This window comes from Coregonus lavaretus (genome assembly GCF_964263955.1).
Source record: "Coregonus lavaretus genome assembly, chromosome: 15".
Taxonomy (NCBI): Eukaryota; Metazoa; Chordata; class Actinopteri; order Salmoniformes; family Salmonidae; genus Coregonus; species Coregonus lavaretus.
The window spans coordinates 32,286,350-32,303,760 of NC_140002.1; the positions used below are offsets into that span (position 1 = coordinate 32,286,350).

The window sequence follows — 17,411 nt, forward strand, 5'->3', positions numbered from 1 at the left end:
TGTAATCACTGCCAAAGTACTGAGTAAAGGGTCTGAATACTTATGTAAATGTGATATTTCCATTTTTTTATTTTTATAAATTAGCTAAAAATTCTAAAAACCAGTTTTTGCTTTGTCATTAGGGGGTATTGTGAGGGAAAAAAACGATGTAATCAATTTTAGAATATGGCTGTAACGTAACAGAATGTGGAAAAAGTCAAGGGGTCTGAACACTTTCCGAATGCACTGTATATCATGAGTATATGACTAATAAACAAACTTGAAGGCAGTGTTCATTAACACAGGTCGCAGAGGGCTACTAGGTTTTATGAGTCCTCTATTAAGGGAGCATAATGGCTTGTTTAGGTCCTATAGCCCTCAAACGTGGAGTAAGAAACTTAGAACTGATGATTATTAAGTACAATTGTAATAGAACAAAATGGGGGCATTTGTTTGGGGGGAGGGGGGGTGATGTGGAAGAAGATAAAATGGCAGTGTTTAATTTTGCATTGCTGTTGTCTAGTTCTTCTGAGGAATTTGTGCTACTATTTTCCTTTGTCCATCACATACACCTCTGTTCATCTTCCATTGCCTTCATTATAGCCACAGACAGTAGTCCAGTACCCCCAACACAGAATCCAAGTCCAATATGTGAACAGTCTCTCGGTTGTCAACCCTCTCAGGTAAAAGTTGAAATGGCCATTCAGATTTGGTTCAGGTGGGAAAGGGTGTTTTGGTTGGGATGAGGTCCTGTGTCAGTCAGTCAAGAGTGAGGTTCAGTTCAGGTGAGATGCAGCATATCGGTCAGGACGTCAATGAGGTTATCCAGCCCCCACAGGTACCCATCCTCTCGGTTGCCCTCTATCCAGGAGGTGCGGTGGTCTAGGGTGAGAGGTGGCGGCAGGGGAACAGTCCTCCCAAAATCAATCATCCATACTCCTGTCTTCCCTGTACTGTCATGCACGAAAAGTAGGGAGCTGCCCACCACCTGCAGAGAGAAATAGATGTTAGTGTGCACCTCTCCATTCATAGACCAGCATCAATACCATGAAAGCAGTGCTTAATGGCTTACCTCGTGTGTTCTGAAGAAGTTGGATGTCTCCAACACCAGTCGAAGCTCCTTCATTCGTCTCAGATATCCCTTCTGAAATAGAAGAGAGAAAGATAGCTATAATCCTGAGAGAGGATGGGGGATAAAGGGGGATTCATGCTGGAATCCGTACTTGGTCCATTTGCGATATTACAAAAAATAAGTTACTCCAAACAAACACTTTTTTCCCCCGTGGACATTATGGCACATAATTGCACGTGCGATAGACCAGCAGAATATGTACAGCAAATATTGGATGCTCCGCTCTTCCGTTTAATTAACAACAACAAAAAACAAATAAAATGCCCAGGGCGAACAGTGGCTCTGTTTCACCTTATGCACATTTCAGCTTTAAGAGAAAGAGACACTCACCAGAATTAGGGCGTTGCAACCCACAAAGTCCTGCAGTGCCTGCATCACCTCTTCTCTGCTCTTGGTCCTTTTAAAGTTTGTGTTGCACACACCATCAGCCTTCTACACAAGGATTTAACAAACGTTTAGACATGCGTGCCCAAACGGGTCACTTTATATACAAGTCTTTTGGCTACATATCCTCAGGGAATGACAAGTCTGCAGTAATTTTTGGGTTGCCTGAAGATTATAGTCACAAAATGTGAAAATAGTTGTTTACATGCAAAGAATGCCATAACTCGGTCACTTAAAGTTTTACTGGCCACTAACATTGGACCCGCAACTTTTGCAGAGCGTGAGACGATCCTATTCATTTCAACGAAACCTGGGGGTGAGCAGGCCAGCTCCACACAATATTTCCGCTGCACAAACATAAAACTACACTCCATTTTCAAAACTGACGCACAGCTCACGCTCCAGAGCAATAAGATAAAGTGGCTGACGCTCTGCTTGCGCTGAACAAAACGTATGCTTCCAGTGCAGCAGGTAAAATAATTACTGCTTTTGTGATGCCGCAGTCCTACACTCCCCTACATATTTATTTGGAAAGTGCAGCTAAAACTTTTAATTTAGCTCTATACTACAGCATTTTGGATATGAGATCAAATGTTTCATATGAGGCGACAGTACAGAATGTCACCTTTTATTTGACGGTATTTTCATACATATGTTTTACCATTTAGAAATGAAAGCACTTTATGCATTTAGTCCCCCCATTTGAAGGCGTCATAAGTATTTGGACAAATTCACTTACATGCGTATTAAAGTAGTCAAACGTTTAGTATTTGGTCCCATATTCCTAGCACTCAATGACTACATCAAGCTTGTGACTCTACAAAGTTGTTGGATGCATTTGCAGTTTGTTTTGGTTGTGTTTCAGATTATGTTGTGCCCAATATAAATAAATAGTAAATAATGTATTGTGCCATGTTGGAGTCAAAGTATTGTAAATAGAAATAGAATATGTTTCTGAACACCTACATTAATGTGGATGCTACCAGGATTACGGATAATCATGAATGAATCGTGAATAATGAGTGAGAAAGTTACAGAGGCACAAAGATCATATCCCCAAGACATGCTAACCTCTCACCATTACCAACAGCATTGTGGTAACATATAGGAACTGAAGTCCTTTTGTTCTCCCGATCTGGAATACCTCACCATCAAATGCTGACCGCATTACCTCCAGAGATAATTTTGTTCGGTCATCGTCACTGTCGTGTATATTCCCCCCCAAGCAGACACCACGACGGCTCTCAAGGAACTACACTGGACTATGTGCAAACTGGAAACCGCATATCCTGAGGCCGCATTTATTGTAGCTGGGGACTTTAATAAAGGAAATCAGAGGAAAATGCTACCGAAATTCTATCAACACAGCTCCTGTGCTACACTCGCATCACAAACTAGTGATCATTGCTACGCTCTGAGACTGCTACAAGGCCCTACCCCGCCCTCTCTTCGGAAAATCTGATCACACCTATAGTGAGGGAAAAAAGTATTTGATCCCCTGCTGATTTTGTATGTTTGCCCACTGACAAAGACATGATCAGTCTATAATTTTAATGGTAGGTTTATTTGAACATTGAGAGACAGAATAACAACAAAAAAATCCAGAAAAATGCATGTGAAAAATGTTATAAATTGATTTGCATTTTAAATGAGGGAAAAAGTATTTGACCCCTCTGCAAAACATGACTTAGTACTTGGTGGCAAAACCCTTGTTGGCAATCACAGAGGTCAGACGTTCCTTGTAGTTGGCCACTAGGTTTGCACACATCTCAGGAGGGATTTTGTCCAACTCCTCTTTGCAGATCTTCTCCAAGTCATTAAGGTTTCGAGGCTGACGTTTGGCAACTCGAACCTTCAGCTCCCTCCACAGATTTTCTATGGGATTAAGGTCTGGAGACTTGCTAGGCCACTCCAGGACCTTAATGTGCTTCTTCTTGAGCCACTCCTTTGTTGCCTTGGCCGTGTGTTTTGGGTCATTGTCATGCTGGAATACCCATCCACGACCCATTTTCAATGCCCTGGCTGAGGGAAGGAGGTTCTCACCCAAGATTTGACGGTACATGGCCCCGTACATCGTCCCTTTGATGCGGTGAAGTTGTCCTGTCCCCTAAGCAGAAAAACACCCCTAAAGCATGACGGTGGGGATGGTGTTCTTGGGGTCATAGGCAGCATTCCTCCTCCTCCAAACACGGCGAGTTGAGTTGATGCCAAAGACCTCGATTTTGGTCTCATCTGACCACAACACTTTCACCCAGTTCTCCTCTGAATCATTCAGATGTTCATTGGCAAACTTCAGACGGGCCTGTATATGTGCTTTCTTGAGCAGGGGGACCTTGCGGGCGCTGCAGGATTTCAGTCCTTCACGGCGTAGTGTGTTACCAATTGTTTTCTTGGTGACTATGGTCCCAGCTGCCTTGAGATCATTGACAAGATCCTCCCGTGTAGTTCTGGGCCGATTCCTCACCGTTCTCATGATCATTGCAACTCCACGAGGTGAGATCTTGCATGGAGCCCCAGGCCGAGGGAGATTGACAGTTATTTTGTGTTTCTTCCATTTGAGAATAATCGCACAAACTGTTGTCATCACCTCACCAAGCTGCTTGGCGATGGTCTTGTAGCCCATTCCAGCCTTGTGTAGGTCTACAATCTTGTCCCTGACATCCTTGGAGAGCTCTTTGGTCTTGGCCATGGTGGAGAGTTTGGAATCTGATTGATTGATTGCTTCTGTGGACAGGTGTCTTTTATACAGGTAACAAGCTGAGATTAGGAGCACTCCCTTTAAGAGTGTGCTCCTAATCTCAGCTCGTTACCTGTATAAAAGACACCTGGGAGCCAGAAATCTTTCTGATTGAGAGGGGGTCAAATACTTATTTCCCTCATTAAAATGCAAATGAATTAACATTTTTTACATGCGTTTTTCTGGACTTTTTTGTTGTTATTCGGTCTCTCACTGTTCAAATAAACCTACCATTAAAATTATAGACTGATCATTTCTTTGTCAGTGGGCAAACGTACAAAATCAGCAGGGGATCAAATACTTTTGAACCCATCCCTGAGAAACGGCCACACCTTGGCAATGTTCCTCAGGTGGTAAAACGCTATTCTGGTCACATTCCTAATGTGTGATTGAAATAGAGTTCAGAATTTAAAATAACACCTAGATTTTTTTACATGGCGTTTTATCTTTATTGCCTGTGAATTAAAATGTGCAGCCAGATTCTCTCTCTGTGCTTTGGCTCCAACAATACATACCTCGGTCTTGTCTTGATTTAGCTAAAGGAAGTTGTGAGCCATCCAAGTATTTAAATTACTTATAATACAGATTAATAATTTATCCATGGAGCTAAAATCCTCTGGTGACAGAAATGTAAAGCTGTGTATCTGATAACGCTGCCAAGGGGTAACATATAAACTGAACAGTACCGGACCCCAAAACCAGATTGGAATTTTTCAAAAATACAGTTGGCACAATTTAGCTGTTTGAAAAACAATTTCTCCAGAATTTTGCTTAAGAATGAAAGGTTGGAGATTGGCCGACAATTGCTAAGAGCTGAAGAATCTAGATTTTCTTCAGAAGGGATTTCACCATAGCAGTTTTTAGTACAGTGGGGAAATTGCCTGTGAACAGGAAGTGATTAACAATAGCTTGCACTTCAGATATGCAATTAAAAACGGTTTTGAAGAAGGTGGTGGGGATAGGATCGAGAAGGCAGGTAAAAGGCTTAAGTTGTGATATCACTTTCCTGAGCATGTCTGTGTCAACCAGAGAAAATACATTCATAGTGCCTTCGTGTGGTAGAGTAGGGCACAGGTCAAACTCCTCATCAGGTCTTGCTTGACTGATACCCAGCCAAATGTTTGTTATCTTATCTCTGAAATATATCGCAAACTCATCACATTTAGATGTGGAGGAAAGTTCACATAGGTTTGCGGGGGTAGGATGTATCAGACCAATGGTTGAGTAAAGCACTCAAAGTATTCTGATCATTAGTGATCACGTTAGAAAAATGAGCCCATCTGGCATTTCTAATTGCCTTGATATATATGCCAAGTTGCTCTCTCAGAATATCATAATGTACCTGCAACTTTTGCCTTTCTCCACTTCCGCAATTGCTCTTTAATGCATTAGTTTCCTCACTCATCCAAGGGGCTTTCCGTTTGGATGTGGCCTTTTTCAACTTTACTGGAGCTATGGCATCAATGGTTGCCCTTCATTTGCTATTAAAGTTAACTAAATCATCACAAGAGGAAGGCAGAATAGGTGATGGAGTATTGTTCATACACTCAAAATCTGTCACATCATGGTGAAATCCCTGAGCGGTTCCCTTTCTGTCCGGCAACTGAGTTAGGAAGGACGCCTGTATCTTTGTAGTGACTGGGCGTATTGATATACCATCCAAAGTCTAATTAATACATTCACCATGCTCAAAGGGATATTCAATGTCTGCTTTTTTTTTTGAATACCCATCTACCAATAGGTGCCTTTCTTTGCGAGGCATTGGAAAACCTCCCTTGTCTTTGTGGTTGAATTGGTGTTTGAAATTCACTGCTCGACTGAGGGACCTTACAGATAATTGTATGTGTGGTGTACAAAGATGAGGTATTTATTTAAAAAATCATGTTAAACACTATTATTGCACACAGAGTGAGTCTATGCAACGTATTATGTGACTTGTTAAGCACATTTCTACTCCTGAACTTATTTAGGCTTGCCATTACAAAGGGGTTGAATACTTATTGACAAGACATTTCAGCTTTTCACTTTTAATTAATTTCTAAAAACATAATTCCACTTTGACATCATGGGGTATTGTGTGTAAGCCAGTGACAACAAAATGTGGAAAAAGTCAAGGGGTGTGAATACTTTGAAGGCATTTTATATATATCCATCTACAGCGACATCAGAAAGTATTCACACACCTTGACTTTTTCCACATTTTGTTGTGTTACAGACCATTTTTTTAATCGATTTTTTTATGACTACCTCATCTCTGTACCCAAACATTCAGATAATTGTAAGGTCCCTCAGTCGACCAGTGAATTTCAAACACAGATTCAACCAAAGAGACCAGGGAGGTTTCCCAATCCAATCCCTCGCAAAGAAGGGCACCCATTGGTAGATGGGTAAAAATTAAAAACATTATGTCCCGAATACAAAGCGTTATGTTTGGGGCAAATCCAACACGTCACTGAGTACCACTCTTCATATTTTCATACATGGTATTGGCTGCATCATGTTATGGGTATGATCGTCATCGGCAAGGACTAGGGAGTTATTTAGGATAAAAATAAACGGAATATAGCTAAGCAAATTCACCTTCCAGCAGGACAATAACCTAAAACACAAGGCCAAATATACACTGGAGTTGCTTACCAAGACAACATTGAATGCTCCTGTGTGGCCTAGTTACAGTTTACTTAAATCTGCTTGAAAATCTATGGCAAGACTTGAAAATGGCTGTCTAGCAATGATCAACAACCAACTTGACAGAGCTTAAAGAATTTTAAAAAAAGGATAAATGGGCAAATATTGTATAGTCCAGGTATGCAAAGCTCTTAGAGATTTGCCCAGAAAAGACTCACAGCTGTAATCGCTGCCAAAGATTCTAACATGTATTGACTCAGTGGTGTGAATACTTATGTAAATTAGATCTTTCTGTATTTGATTTTATCAAATGTATACTTTCTGAAGGCACTGTAGAGATAGTATGGACAGTACTTGAATAGAAAAAGGTGTGTACAGCAGTAGTTATAAGATGAGCCTTGACTAGAATACAGTATATACACATAAAGTGGGTAAAACGGTATGTAAACAGTATTAAAGTGACCAGTGTTCAATGACTATGTAAATAGGGAAAGCAGTCTCTAAGGTGCAGGGTTGAGTACCGGGAAGTAGCCGGCTAGTAACAGTGACTAAAGTTCAGGGCAGGCTACTGGGCGGAGGCAGTCTGATGGCCTGGTGATAGAAGCTGTTTATCAGTCTCTTGATCCCAACTTTGAAGCACATGTACAGTCTCCTCCTTCTAGATGGTAGCTAGATATATAAAGTCCTTTCATTTCTAAACGGTAAAATGGATATGTATGTAAATACCCTCAAATAAAAGGTGACATTCTGTACTGTCGCCTAATATGAAAAACGTCCTCAAATCCAAAATGCTGGAGTATAGAGCCAAATTAAACATTTTAGCTTCACCGTCCAAATAAATGCGTAGGAGAGTGAGTATGTTAGGCTACTGGAATTATTTGCAGTTTGGTTGTTTTCATTTTTAAAGAAATCCCCTGCCTAATGGGGAAACCACAGAGCAGTCTCAACTTTTACATACTTCACTTAAACCAGGGGCGTCAAACTCAATCACCGCACGGGCCATATTGAAAAAACAATGAATTCGCGGGCCAGACATAGCCTGTTTGTTTTTACATATAAACGTGCATACAACTGCTACCCAAACTGGCCATTGTTTCATTAAAAATAATATGTCCCTTTACAATGTCTTATAAACGTACATAGGATGCTGTATATGGCATTTTAACATAAATAAAACAAAAGAGAAATAGGCTAATATTTGTCCAGCCTTTGCTTCTACCCTAATCAAAATGTATTTAAAGACTCCAATTAAAAACATAGCTAGGTTGCTATAACATTAACTTAAAACATGTTTTAAATTGCACTGCATGGATCATGGGTGTGGTTGTATGCAGCATTGCTGTATGGTGCGCTCAACTTCTTGCAGTTGAGTAGGCAGCCTAGGCTACTGCTCAAATGTTGCTGTAATAGGCCTACATGTTTCTCTTTCGCATTGGTGTTTTGTTGTAGGTTTGGTTTTTTGGTTATTCATTGTCAAGCTTTAAAAACTGAAGCCAGACCCCAACATTTTAGTAGCCTAGGACTGTGGCATGTGTCTGTGCACTTTCGCTCCACTGCGCGTGAAAGACGAGTTGAATTCAGGCTGTAATTTCATAAAGTAGATGACAATTGTCGACTCATTTATACTTGCATGTGTCCTAGTGTCCTTCAGTAGTAATTTATACTAGCGTGTGAATCCTTTATCTAGCCTACTAACTTTTTGACAACCAAGAGGACATTTGTACAGCAATGACCCGTTGGAACCGAAACTTAGCATTGACATTTAGCAGGTAGAAGATTCGGTCAGTGTCATGAGTACTGATATTAAACAGCACACTGGCTGGCTCATGTGTGTGGGTCTGGGAGGAGGGGCATGTGTGGCAATGCACTGCCGTTTGGCACGCAGCACGTTGGCAGTGCTTGCTGCCTGATAGAAATGTGTCCTTGTGTTTGACACATGTGACTTAAACAATGTGGATGAACCAGAAGGTTTTCATGTTTTATTTTATTTTTTTACACCTGGGCAACCTCAGAGCAGGCTCAACTTACTCAGTTCACTTGCCCCAGGCTGTGTGTGTGTGTGTGTGTGTGTCCGTGCCTTGAATCCCTCGATGCGGAAGCCCAGAGTGGTGGTGGAGCTCAGGGTCTCTCTCCACTGCATGTATCTGGTCTTGAGTACTGCCTGTAGGGCTCGCTCCTCTGCAGTGGGGGCCTCTGGGTCCACGTCCACCATCTTCTCATACATGTCCTGACGAGGCTGGGGCCGCTCCCGAGCCTTCGCCAGCTCCTCCTCCAAGTATGTCCTAACAGAGCAGACAGCTCAATATTACATGCATACGGACCACAAGCAGGGATGTAGCGGAGGCTAAACGCACGTAAAGTGTTTACTAACCTTTTTATTTTGTTAATTATAGTGTACCTACTTATTATTACGTTGATCAAAGCTCAGAACGCTAATATTCTAATCGCGCCTGCCTCTGCGAAAGAGTGAAATCATAATTCAGGTATGCTCGCCTGCTACCCCATGATGTGCCTTGTTAGCAGCGCATTCATTCACCACTCTGCCCAACAGCAAACTCCGCACAAGGCACAGGCCTAGATGTGAAACGAACTACCTCTGCCCAGACCAACGCTGGCAAGTGGCAGAGAGAGACGCCGCTGACAATGGTCTTGCAAAATGCCGCACATAAGGGGTGTTTTTTTTTTTTTTTTATACCCCTTTTCCTCCCCAATTTCGTGATATCCAATTGGTAGTTACAGTCTTGTCCCATCGCTGCAACTCCCGTACGGACTCGGGAGAGGCGAAGTTCGAGAGCCATGCGTCCTCAGACACACGACCCTGCCAAGCCGCACTTCTTCTTGACACACTGCTCGCTTAACCCGGAAGCCAGCCGCACCAATGTGTCGGAGGAAACACTATATAACTGGCGACTGAGTCAGCGTGCATGCGCCCGGCCCTCCACAGGAGTCGCAAGAGCGCGATGGGACAAACCCTCCCCTAACCCGGACGATGCTGGGCCAAATGGGTCTCCCGGTCGCGGCCGGCTGCGACATAGCCCGGGATCGAACACACGACGCCTCAAGCACTGCGATGCAGTGCCTTAGACCGCTGCGCCACTCGGGAGGCTTATGCCGATTTTTTTTTAATGTTCCTTTACTCCAGCCGTGTCAAGACAGACAAAAAAAACAGACTCTCAGAGAATGAGTGTACAACTGGTAAATAGTCGCTGATATTTCAGTCAGATGGCTAGCTAACGGGGGGGGCCTGGCTACTGTTAGCCAGATGGCTCACTGTATAACTAGCTGGCTAGAAGGATGACGTTAGATGGAGCCTGACCTCAGCTGGAGCAGTTGAGTGAAATTAAGCTAGCTATAATCTTAAAAAATAGGCTACTATAAATTCTCACAAAATAACTTTGCTTTACAGAGAGTAGTGAGACAGACAATGGCAAGCTGAAATGCAGGAGGCATGCAGAGAGAGAGGTTAGTAGTACAGTGGTTCCCAAAACGTGGGTCCCCTGAAATATATATAATGTCCTTTGAGAGAATCTAATCTTATCAAAACACATTAATAACTTGGTTTCTCTTCAAATGGGTTTAGAGGACTACATTTTAGGCCTTTACACTGGTGCACTTTAGCATTTTACAATACAGAACACTGAATTGCAGTGCAGCTCACATGAGATACTAAGAACATGAACAAAAAGAAAACATCTCCACATCCTATTTTTCTGGAGGAGTTTAGTGTCCAGTCCAAATTAACTATTTTGGGAGGGTGACCTGGTGTGCATTTTGTGTAATTTTTAACTACTGAAAAGTAGTTCTAAAAATATCATATGCTTTGGTTTATTCAGAGCATTCGGAAAGTATTCAGACCCCTTTACTTTTTCCACATTTTGTTACAGCCTTATTCTAAAATGGAATTTTCCCCTCAATCTACAAACAATACCCCATAATGACAAAGTAAAAACTGAAACATCACATTTACATAAGTATTCAGACCCTTTACTCAGTACTTTGTTGAAGCACCTTTGGCAGCGATTACAGCCTTGAGTCTTCTTGGGTATGACGCTACAAGCTTGGCACGTCTGTATTTGGGGAGTTTCTCCCATTCTTCTATGCAGAACATCTCAAGCTCGGTCTGGTTTGATGGAGGGCGTCGCTGTACAGCTTTTTTCAGGTCTCTCCAGAGGTGTTTTTTTTCGGGTTCAAGTCTGGGCTCTGGCTGGGCCACTCAAGGACATTCAGACGCTTGTCCTGAAGCCACTCCTGCATTGTCTTGCCTGTGTGCTTAGGGTCGTTGTCCTGTTGGAAGGTGAACCTTCGCTCCAGTCTGAGGTCCTGAGCGCTCTGGAGCAGGGTTTCATCAAGGATCTCTCTGTACTTCGCTCTGTTCATCTTTCATTTTTCCCCTCGATCCTGACTAGTCTCCCAGTCCCTGCCGCTGAAAAACATTCCCACTGCATGATGCTGCCACCACCATTCTTCACCGTAGGGACGGTGCCAGGTTTCCTCCAGACGTGACGCTTGGCATTCAGGCCAAAGAGTTCAATCTTGGTTTCATCAAACCAGAGAATCTTGTTTCTCATGGTCTGAGTCCTTTAGGTGCCTTTTGGCAAACTCCAAGCGGGCTGTCATGTGCCTTTTACTGAGGAGTGGCTTCCGTCTGGCCACTCTACCATAAAGGCCTAATTGGTGGAGTGCTGCAGAGATGGTTGTCCTTCTGGAAGGTTCTCCCATCTCCACAGAGGAACTCTAGAGCTCTGTCAGAGTGACCATCACCTCCCTGACCAAGGCCCTTCTCCCCCGATTGCTCAGTTTGGCCGGGCAGCCAGCTCTAGGAAAGAGTCTTGGTGGTTCGAAACTTCTTCCATTTAAGAATGATGGCAGCCACTGTGTTCTTGGGGACCTTCAATGCTGCAGAAATGTTTTGGTACCTTTTCCCAGATTTGTGCCTCAACACAATCCTGTCTCGGAGCTCTACAGTCAATTCCTTTGACCTCATGGCTTGGTTTTTGCTCTGACATGCACTGTCAACTGTGGGACCTTATATAGACAGGTGTGTGCCTTTCCAAATCATGTCCAATCAATTGAATTTACCACAGGTGGACTCCAATCAAGTTGTAGAAACATCTCAAGGATGATCAATGGAAACAGGATGCACCTGAGCTCAATTTCGAGTCTCATAGCAACGGGTCTGAATACTTATGTAAATAAGGTATTTCTGGGGTTTTTTGTAAAACTTTCTAAAAACCTGTTTTCGCTTTGTCATTATGGGGTATTGTGTGTAGATTGATGAGGAAAACATTTTTTTAAATACATTTTAGAATAAGGCTATAACGTAACAAAATGTGGAAAAAGTGAAGGGGTCTGAATACTTTCCAGTTTGTCTATTCCTGGACTTTTTAGTCAAGAGGTTGGTTTAATCTGGGTCAGGGTAAACCAGCCCCCAGTGTCTCTAAATTACAGTCTCACTCACCGGGTGCCCATCTTGCAATCCATGATGGCAGGGGAGTTGAAGTGTGTGAGCAGGTCGTCCATCATGTTGTAGTCCTGCCCGGCCCGTTGCACCACTCCGTGGTAGCCTGGCACAAAGGGTCTCAGAGAGTCCTCCATTAGCCTCTGCAGGCACTGCTGCTCCCCCTCAGTGTAGCGCTTCAGCAGCATCCCATAGTCCCCTGCATGGAAGCTCCCTGGACCACCAGCCACGAGAGGGGGCAAGAGACGAGGCATTTTATACCCTCAAAACACATTGGTACTACACAGCCATCTTCTATTAGCAGTAAGACAGCAAGAAAGACTAACTTCACAATACAGAAAGGCAGAAGTTTATCAATTAAAGAAATAAATTCAGACAGAGAAAGAACCAACCTGCATGTCCGACCACTTGCACCCAGGGCTGTGGCTTCTTGGGGGGCACTGAGAGGGGAGACAAGGTCCCTGTGCTTCTGGGTTTCTTCCATGTGACGCTCTGCATGGGGAGACCAATCAATCGTGCAAGTACACGTCACAACCCCATTCCTTAGTGTGCAGTACAACACCTCTAGCTTTCTTTCACTACTGTTTGTCTGTCCTGCTCTCCTGTGAATCCACTGAGAGACACTGTCATGAGAGCGACAACCTCAGACTTCAGACTCAATCACACAACTTTCTGACCTATGGCCGATAGTCTCTATGGAAACTGCCATTGGCCACCAGACTGAGCCAAGACATGTTGTAGGGGTTGGGCTGGGATCTTGTGCAACAGCTGCACACGTTCAAACATTTACAGGCTGCTGGTCTTGTTTTGTTCAAAGCTGTGATGAACTTGAGAAAATTCTGGACCACAACACACGTTAAAGTATTTCTGTCTGAATGTTCAGTGCCACTTTTTCCTCCATAGCCGTTGCTAAGTGATAATTGCCACTGCCGCGCGTTGTGTTGTTTATTTCTCATGGTTTTCAAAACCTATGAAGATGTCCAGTGAAAGCAGACATGCAATTTGTTGACACCACAACACAGTACAGACTTGGATTAACATTTTCATGAATGCTAATCAATAAAAACATCTGTTAAATTCGCTGCTATGTTTTGCTTCTTTACAGCGGGTCATTTCATAGGGAACTGTCGGCAGCACTCTCCTATTGTTACATCGCCAATGTTTTTTTTAAATAAAGGCCCTAACATGTCTCTCTCTCTCTCTCTGTTTCGTTGACTTTCTATTCTTATGCTCTACGTCTCTGTAGTTTGACAATACTCTAAACGTGTCCCCTGACAATATGTACAGATGGGGATCTGTGGAAATACTTGCCCAACCTGTTCTCTATGTATGCAGTGGCCTGCAGCTACACCTGAAACTAAACATTACAAAACCCCCTGGCAAGGAGGCTACACCTCAAGTTGAGTTGACAAAACCTTACTGTACTTCAAACCTTAGTTGCCTAGACTACATGTTTTCCATATAAATACAATGAGATTTCAAAGAATGATTGTCCCATCTTTGTCCAATCTCTAATATTATCCACACAGTCTAATACTCTAATGCCCTAAAGGGTTATGTATCTAGGCCTACTAGCATGACAAAACCAAAGATTTGTATAACTAACCCAAGATAGACCACAGCCTGTCATTTTCAATAGGAACAAATGAGTCAGTGGGCAGAACAAGCAAGTAGGGGGGCAGAGCCAAGCACGAGCTAGCAAGATCCTATTGGCGCCTTCTCTGTGAAGTGCGCGAGTGCAATAACTCAATTCTCCCTTGCACTTCTTCTAAACATTGCAATTTTTTAAAACTTTGCAACGGATAAAATCTACAAACTTACTCTGTTCGTAACAGATTCTAGTTTTGGGAACAGAAAACTGTATTGAGATCAAATGTTTCACCGATGAGAAAATGAGCTAATACATCCGGTGAAATATCTGGCTCATTGTTCTATCATTATTTTAATTTTTTGGGTACTTTTTACCCCTTTTTTGTGATATCCAATTGGTGGTTACAGTCTTGTCCCATTGCTGCAACTACCGTACGGACTCGGGAGAGGCGAAGATCGAGAGCCATGCGTCCTCCGAAATACGACCCTGCCAAGCCGCACTGCTTCTTGACACACTGCTCGCTTAACCCGGAAGCCAGCCACACCAATGTGTAGGAGGAAACACAGTACAACTGGCGACCGAAGTCAGCGTGCATGCCCGGCCCGCCACAAGGAGTCACTAGAGAGCGATGGGCCAACGTCATCCCGGCCGGCCTAACCATCACCTAACTCGGACGACGCTGGGCCAATTGGGCGCTGCCTCATGGGTCTCCCGGTCTGGGATCAAACCTGGGTCTGTAGTGACGCCTCTAGCACTGCCTTAAACCACTGTGCCACTCGGGAGGCCTGTGGCTCATTGTTCTATCTGTGATAAAACTATCCTATCCCCAGCTCAGCCTATACAGTGTCAGGCTTTGAGCCTCTGTCTGTGTACAGAGGGATGAGGAGAGGGGGTAGGGAGAGTGGGCACCTAGGATACAAGTGTTTAGAGTTTCTGTGTGAGTGTTTACAGTGTGGACTTAGTGTGGTTTCTGTGTCAGTGTTTACAGATCCACACAGCACTAGTGCTTCCACAGCAGTAAAAAGACATAAGATTTACAGGCAACATGACAGATTGAGATTTACTGGGACTGCAGAAGTCACACACATTGCCCTCATTTCCAGCAGTTCAGACTAAACTAAGCAGAACTGTTGAACCAAAGCCAGTTCTAATCATACAATCAAAGATGGTTTAGTATGATATAATCTAATGACATGCATCTTCCTGAGCAGAATGTTACATAGACTCATGTTGATTGGTCCAATCATATGGCAGCTGATAAAGCATGATATCATTATCATGACCACCTATCCCACGCACACTCACCCGGGGGACTTCATCAGGACAGCCGCGGTCGTTCTCATTTTCTTCAAAAGACGAGGCTGGTGACAACCCAGACGATGAGGCGTTTGACAGCTTTCTGAGTAGAAGAGACGCGGGGGAGCCTCCGAACCCACTGTCCGAGCAAATCGACTCCTCGTCGGGATGAGATCCAACGGAGAGGCCGCTAACCCTCATGGCCTCCAATTCAATTCGGCATGGGCTCGCATCACATGTGACCACCAGTTGTGTAACATTTTCGTGTACGTTTTCGCAAAGTGAGGGGAAATCAGCAGCATGTTTTGTAGAGTCCGTCTTCCCGTTTGCCGACCACACTGGATCCGACGCGTTTGAGCAACTGTGGTTCATATCCCCCTTACTCCTTGGGCTGGAGCTGTGATCACTGGCGTTTTAGTCATCCTCATCAGAATTTTCGTGGTGAATGAGTGCAGCCTCACCTGATTTAGCTGCGGCCAAGGTTATTTAGCTAGTCCAAAATAAAAGAGGGAGCCACGCCCACGGTACGTTTCATCTCCGATTGAAGCAATATTTGAAGGGACAATACCCTGGTTGATCTTCGCAACTTGTTGCACCTTTGAACCATATTAACCATTCAAACCAGTTTAACCAACGCAGGCCAATACCTAGTTACATTACCTTTTGCACGTGCGATAATGCCGATATGCCAAAGTCTCGGATAAGTTTTAATTTCCAACGCCATTCACTAAACCACGACCAAATATTTTCAACCATGTGCTGACAATAATCCTTCGTCACCACATAGGGGTGCTAGAATTGCATTAGTTACTGTTAACCCCGCCCATAAACGACACTGATTTGTCCGTTAATCAATATGTATATGTCAATCATCGAGGAGTCGCTGTGGCAAAGACAGTACAGTATGAAGATAGGCAGAAACTGCTTCTGCAATAGAAATCCCCGATCACGCCATGGCAACGTTGGCTAGCTAAGCTGAAGCGCAGAAAACGTTATCGGGTCTAACGGTCGTCTTGCGCCGAACTGCGCGGATGTGCACGTTGTCAAATCAAAGGAACTCTTTCGACATAGTTGTTTTTGACGAAAATGAACGTGTCAATTTGTCACTTTCACGAGGTTGGAGTAAGAACATGTTCAACTACTTAAGACATTTGCTCGAATCTAGGTTGTGCCTTAAGATTTCGAGAAGATTAACAACTATGGAAGAATGTTTCACTTCTGTCTGTTTGGCAAGCGTTCCCGGAAGTTTCGCGTTTTCATTTTCGTAAACCAGCAACTATATATATCGAAGGAGTGCCTTTGATTTGACGGCTTGCACATGCGCAGTTCGGCGCGAGATGACCGTTAGACCTCAAGACGTGTTCTACGCATGAGCTAAACTAGCCAACCTTGCCATGACTACGCCTACAAGTGTGATCGGGGATTTCTATTGGAGAAGCAGTTTTAGCACAGACATCAAGGGTAACCCAGAGACAAGTCACAGGCGCTATAAACTGAAGCATCCGTTTAGAACGTTTTCTTACCACCAAATATGGTAGTGAGAGGAAGTCCAGTCGCGGGGTAGTGGGAGAGGATGAAACTGTGAAGACATTCTGCTAATTTTCTCATCGATAAAACATCGGATCTCAATACATTTTTCTGTTCCCAATACTAAAATCTGTTACCAACACAGCTAAGTTTTATAGACTTGACGCTTTGCCAAAACGGAAATATGCTAATAATGCTACAACGCGCAAATAGGATCTCGCGCTTGTTCTGCCCACTATGCTTCATTTTCTCCCATTGCAAACGACACAGATAAACTATCTTGGGTTAGTATATCTTCGGTTATAATATAAAGTATTTAGCAAGTGCTACACAACCACAACATTTTGCCTTCATAACTATGACCCATTGAAAGAGATGGCATGTGATGTTTGAATGTGTAAAGTTGTGATTGATCCTTTTAAGGCCAGGCACGAAACCCTAATAGGGATTTTTTTCTCTCTCAATCATATCACAATAAACTTTTCCCAGTTGAATGTAGACACAAATACAACTTTTTTTTATAATAATATTTCTGAAATGTTTTATTAAAATATTCAAATATGGCGCTCTCATTAAATATGCGCATATTTGCACATAACACAAATGTATTTTTCTGTACACTGGATGAAGTCAGCCTAACTATTTTTGTTTCGACACTCCAGGACAGGATTTGTCCAGA

At 43.3% G+C, this 17,411-nt stretch overlaps 1 protein-coding gene across 1 annotated transcript; it reads right to left on the bottom strand.

Moving 5' to 3' along the window:
- Positions 1–463: 463 nt before the first annotated feature.
- Positions 464–16,427, bottom strand: LOC311142094 (inositol-trisphosphate 3-kinase C-like). Its single transcript, XM_084177677.1, has 7 exons — positions 15,215–16,427; positions 12,711–12,810; positions 12,319–12,532; positions 8,938–9,142; positions 1,442–1,543; positions 1,052–1,123; positions 464–967 (listed from the first exon to the last, which is right to left on the bottom strand). The coding sequence occupies exons 1-7, from the start codon at positions 15,575–15,577 to the stop codon at positions 761–763; spliced, it is 1,263 nt and encodes a 420-aa protein (XP_084033803.1). The 5' UTR covers positions 15,578–16,427; the 3' UTR covers positions 464–760.
- Between the last annotated feature and the right edge of the window lie 984 nt (positions 16,428–17,411).